At 53.5% G+C, this 3,724-nt stretch overlaps 1 protein-coding gene across 1 annotated transcript in view; it reads right to left on the bottom strand.

Annotated features, from left to right (window-relative positions):
* Positions 1-3,724, bottom strand: part of ITGA11 (integrin subunit alpha 11) — a 122,142-nt gene that overhangs the window by 10,045 nt on the left and 108,373 nt on the right. Inside the window, exons 22-24 of the mRNA XM_023526817.1 lie at positions 2,261-2,337; positions 393-482; positions 236-299 (exon numbers count right to left, since the gene is read on the bottom strand). Coding sequence (XP_023382585.1) covers positions 236-299; positions 393-482; positions 2,261-2,337 — 231 coding nt within the window. The remainder of the gene's footprint in view (positions 1-235; positions 300-392; positions 483-2,260; positions 2,338-3,724) is intronic.

The following is a 3,724-nucleotide window of genomic DNA, read 5'->3' as shown; positions in this document are numbered from 1 at the left end:
GTTTTCTCATTGACACTGTTTAGAATTGCTGGGCCAAGGTGGTAATGAGAAGCAGAAGAACTTCGTAGGATTTATTATTCTCCAGAGATCATGCCCTACTTATTGCGTGCACCTGGGGTGGATATCTCCTGCTGCCCTGGCCCTCCCCCTTTGCCACCGCTAAGAGCTTCCTGGGGGCCAGGCCTGTGTCTCCTGTTTTGACGCCACCTCCCTGCCATAGATGAGGGAGCTGTACTCTCTGGTTCCTCAAGGACACCTTTGGATCCATCTCATAAGTCCTGGGCAGTAGGGCCCGGCCCCTGGGACCTCCATCCTATCAGGTCCCTCCAGAGGGTGCCCCATCTTAGGCATCACTCCTCCTATACCTCCCCTCCCCTGGGGCCCTGGCCCACCTGGTGAAGAGGATGTCGGCCTCATATTTGAGGTGGAAGCGCAGGAGGACCGTGTTGTCTTCCTTGGTGCTCTCCTCCTCATCACTGTCACTGCAAGGAGAGCCAGGCGGTGTGGTCAGGAAGGAGCTGGCCCTCCTTCCACCCAGCTCAGCCAGTACATCGACTGGCTCTCTGCAACAGGAAACGTCTAAGCCAAACAGGGAAGGAGCACCCTGGCTGCTCCAGGGCTCCTAAGCACTCGAACAGCCAGTGAGGGAGCCCAAAGTCTCTCCCGGGGAGGGAAGAGCCAGGGCGGCAGGGGAACTGCTGTCATCAGCTTTTCCTGCCGCCTGTTGAGGTGCAGTACATCCGGGCCAGTGTGGGGCAGGGAAAGACTAGGTGGAAGCTGGTAGGACTGTGTGGGCTTGGCCACTGCTGCCTGTGAGCCCTCCTCCCTGAGCCCCCTCATCGGTCAGCAGGGCAAATCCTGTGCCATGGGCCCAAACGGAGGTGATGCCTGTGGGACAAAGGCTGCCCGCTCTGCTCTAGTGAGGGGAAGACGATGAGGAATTCCTAGTAGAGTGGTTTATTTATCCTTGAACCATCCCTCCTGAGCTGACTGGGGGAGCAGCTCCCACAGATTGGCCGAGGGTGCTTTGCCGCCTTGAAAGGGCCAGAGGGTGAAATTAGGAGACATTGGAGGCATTTTTGTCAAATGTGCTGCCCTTTCCAGCTGAGCACCAAGAATGACCAGGGCAAATAATTTCGGACGTAAAAAGATACGATTCCCTCTCGTTATGCACACTGAGTTTCGTTCCCTTTGAAAGCTTTACCTTGGCATAGAGGTTTAGTTAGAAAGGTGACACCTGAACACACACACATGCCTGAGTCACAAACATCTGCAGCTGTGCAAGTACATGCATTTTTCTGTGAGAACAGAGCTGTGTTTTCTACAAGCAGGAAGGGCAGAAGGGGGGCCCTGATACATCTTACAAACTGTCTCATGTCAAGTGAGAATTCCACCAAAATGCACAATTTGTTTAACTACGGCACATGCTGGTGTGTTGATCTACAGTGCTCCCTCTGGTGATCTCTGGGGTGTGTGTGTGTGTGTGTGTGTGTGTGTGTGTGTGTGTTAGAATGTTGGTGTTCAGTTTGCCTGCAGTATTTATTTCTCTGTGTGGAGAAGTTCTCAGAAGGGTTTTGGCTGTTTACAAGGCTCCGGAGTAGTTAGAATCCCTTCCTGCCTCTCTCTCTTCCCTCACAGAGGTGATTCTGTGAAAAAGAAAGGTACATGTTTATTACTGACACAGCGTGGCCGCCGTGTCAACTTACAGCAAACTCCCTGGGAGGGAGACCGACAGACCTACACAGAGTAAGAGAATTTCTTTTAAAAATGAAAAATTTTCCAAGGGGAGAGAGGTCACCAGGACAGAAAGAGCCCCGGACAAGGAGTAGGATAACAAAAGTTCAGCTCAGTGTACTATTTACATGCTGTATGTCACTGGGAAATTCACTCAACCTCTCTGAATCTCCCTTTTCTTATCTATAACTTGGGAGGAGGGGTGGGGAATAACTCCTGCTTTGCCTGTCTTACGGGCCTGTGGTGAGGAATAACTGAGATAGTATATGTACAGAGCTTCATAACTATAGGGTTTTAAATAGCTGTGACATAAAATACTGTATAAAGCTGCCCAAAGTTGAATGATGGCAGCACAGGAGACAGCAGGTTGGCCCACGCTCGGGGACTGACCAGGGGCCCTCCCAGGTAGGTCAGTTAGGAAACTGGCTTGGCGAGAGTTTCAGTTCAGAGAGAGGAAGTTCCTAACGGCAGAACAGGACCCAGAAGAAGTGAACGGGGAGGAAGAAGGAGCAGCCAAGGTCCTGACCTGCCGGCTGTGAGCTGGATCTCCAGGTGGTGCATGAAGATGGATTTGCTGAACTCGAAATCTAGACGGAAAGCCACCTGCAAGGAAGAAGTCACTAAAGCTGGGGTGGCTGGGAGCTGCATGGACGGGTATTGTCCGGACTAGGCCTGGCCCACGCCACAGCCCCCCAACCCGCTAGGGTGGGCCTGCTGGCTGGGAGTGAGCTGGGGGAGGGAGGATCAGGTGTTTGTTAGTGAGCTGAGCTTGGGGCTGCTAAGGAGAACACAGTCACATGACCGCTCCTCTGATGAGATTTCTTGGCTGTGGGGCAGCCCCCTGCCTTCCTCGTCTTTTGTTTTTGTTTTTAACTAAAGGCGACTAGAATGCACCAAGTCTAACTTCAGACTCTTTCTGTAGTATTTTCCCAGGGAGGCCACAGGGTGCGGGGGCCAGAATCAACTGGTAACACAACACCATCCACCCCTTGTTCTTGCATAACGGGGGTGGTGAGGCCTGGAGAAGGGTGATGGCTGCCTAGGGACACCCAGCAGGTCAACAAGGCACCTCCCTCTTTGTCCAGCAGCCCGCCTACCACTCTATTGGCCCTGGCTTGCCGCTTCCCTTGGCTTTTGCCCTAGGGAAAAGCCCCAGCCCCCCAACCCGCTAGGGTGGGCCTGCTGGCTGGGAGTGAGCTGGGTCCCTGACTGTGGCCCTGTAACATCTGACCCTCCTCGCTGCCTTTTCCCCCACTTGGGAGGTGGTACTGGGGCTTTGCACTGACCCCTGTGCTATTCCAAGGTCTGACACCCTGGGAGTTCCCCAGGAACCCTGGGCCCCCTTCTGCCATGGAACGGCAGAGTGGGATGGGGAGCTTGTGCTGTGTGCTACCTGCCCTGGGACTTCACTCTAAAGCTCCTGGTTTGTCAGAGCCTCACCCCCAAACTACAATCTTGACTTGTGTCCCCCTGGGGAGGTTCTTTTATAAGGAGCCCTAACCCCTCTCCCCTATCTCTCCCCCTTATCCAGCCTTGCGGATCCTGCTCCTGGGGACACACTGCTGCTCTCTAGCTGGCTTCTGCGTCAAGCTCCCCTCCACCTGACTCCTGCTTCACAAGTAGCTTGGCCTCAGTTAGGTCTTCTCTTGCTCTAGAATCTTTGGTAGCTACCCACTGCCTGGGGTAAACGCCCCCAAGATCTGCTGTTTACCTCCTTTCCCCTGCAAATTTGCTTCTCCCTTCACACACCCTACACTTTTGTCATATGTACTTTTAAGCACATGGTAGGTGCTTGGGAAATGTTAATTTTTCTCCCCACGCACAGCACAATGACAGAGGCTGGACATTTACAAAACTTGTTAGGACAAAGGACAGTGAGATAATTGGCTGAGCGTGGTAGGATGGGAGTGGTAGGACTGTCCTGAGGTGAACGGGCCTGGGTGTTCTCCTGGGCCTGGCTGGTTAGGTCGTTTGAATGTCACTGCATGGG

Source organism: Pteropus vampyrus, unplaced genomic scaffold, assembly GCF_000151845.1.
Source record: "Pteropus vampyrus isolate Shadow unplaced genomic scaffold, Pvam_2.0 Scaffold15, whole genome shotgun sequence".
Taxonomy (NCBI): domain Eukaryota; kingdom Metazoa; phylum Chordata; class Mammalia; order Chiroptera; family Pteropodidae; genus Pteropus; species Pteropus vampyrus.
This window is presented reverse-complemented; position numbering and strand designations above follow the sequence as displayed.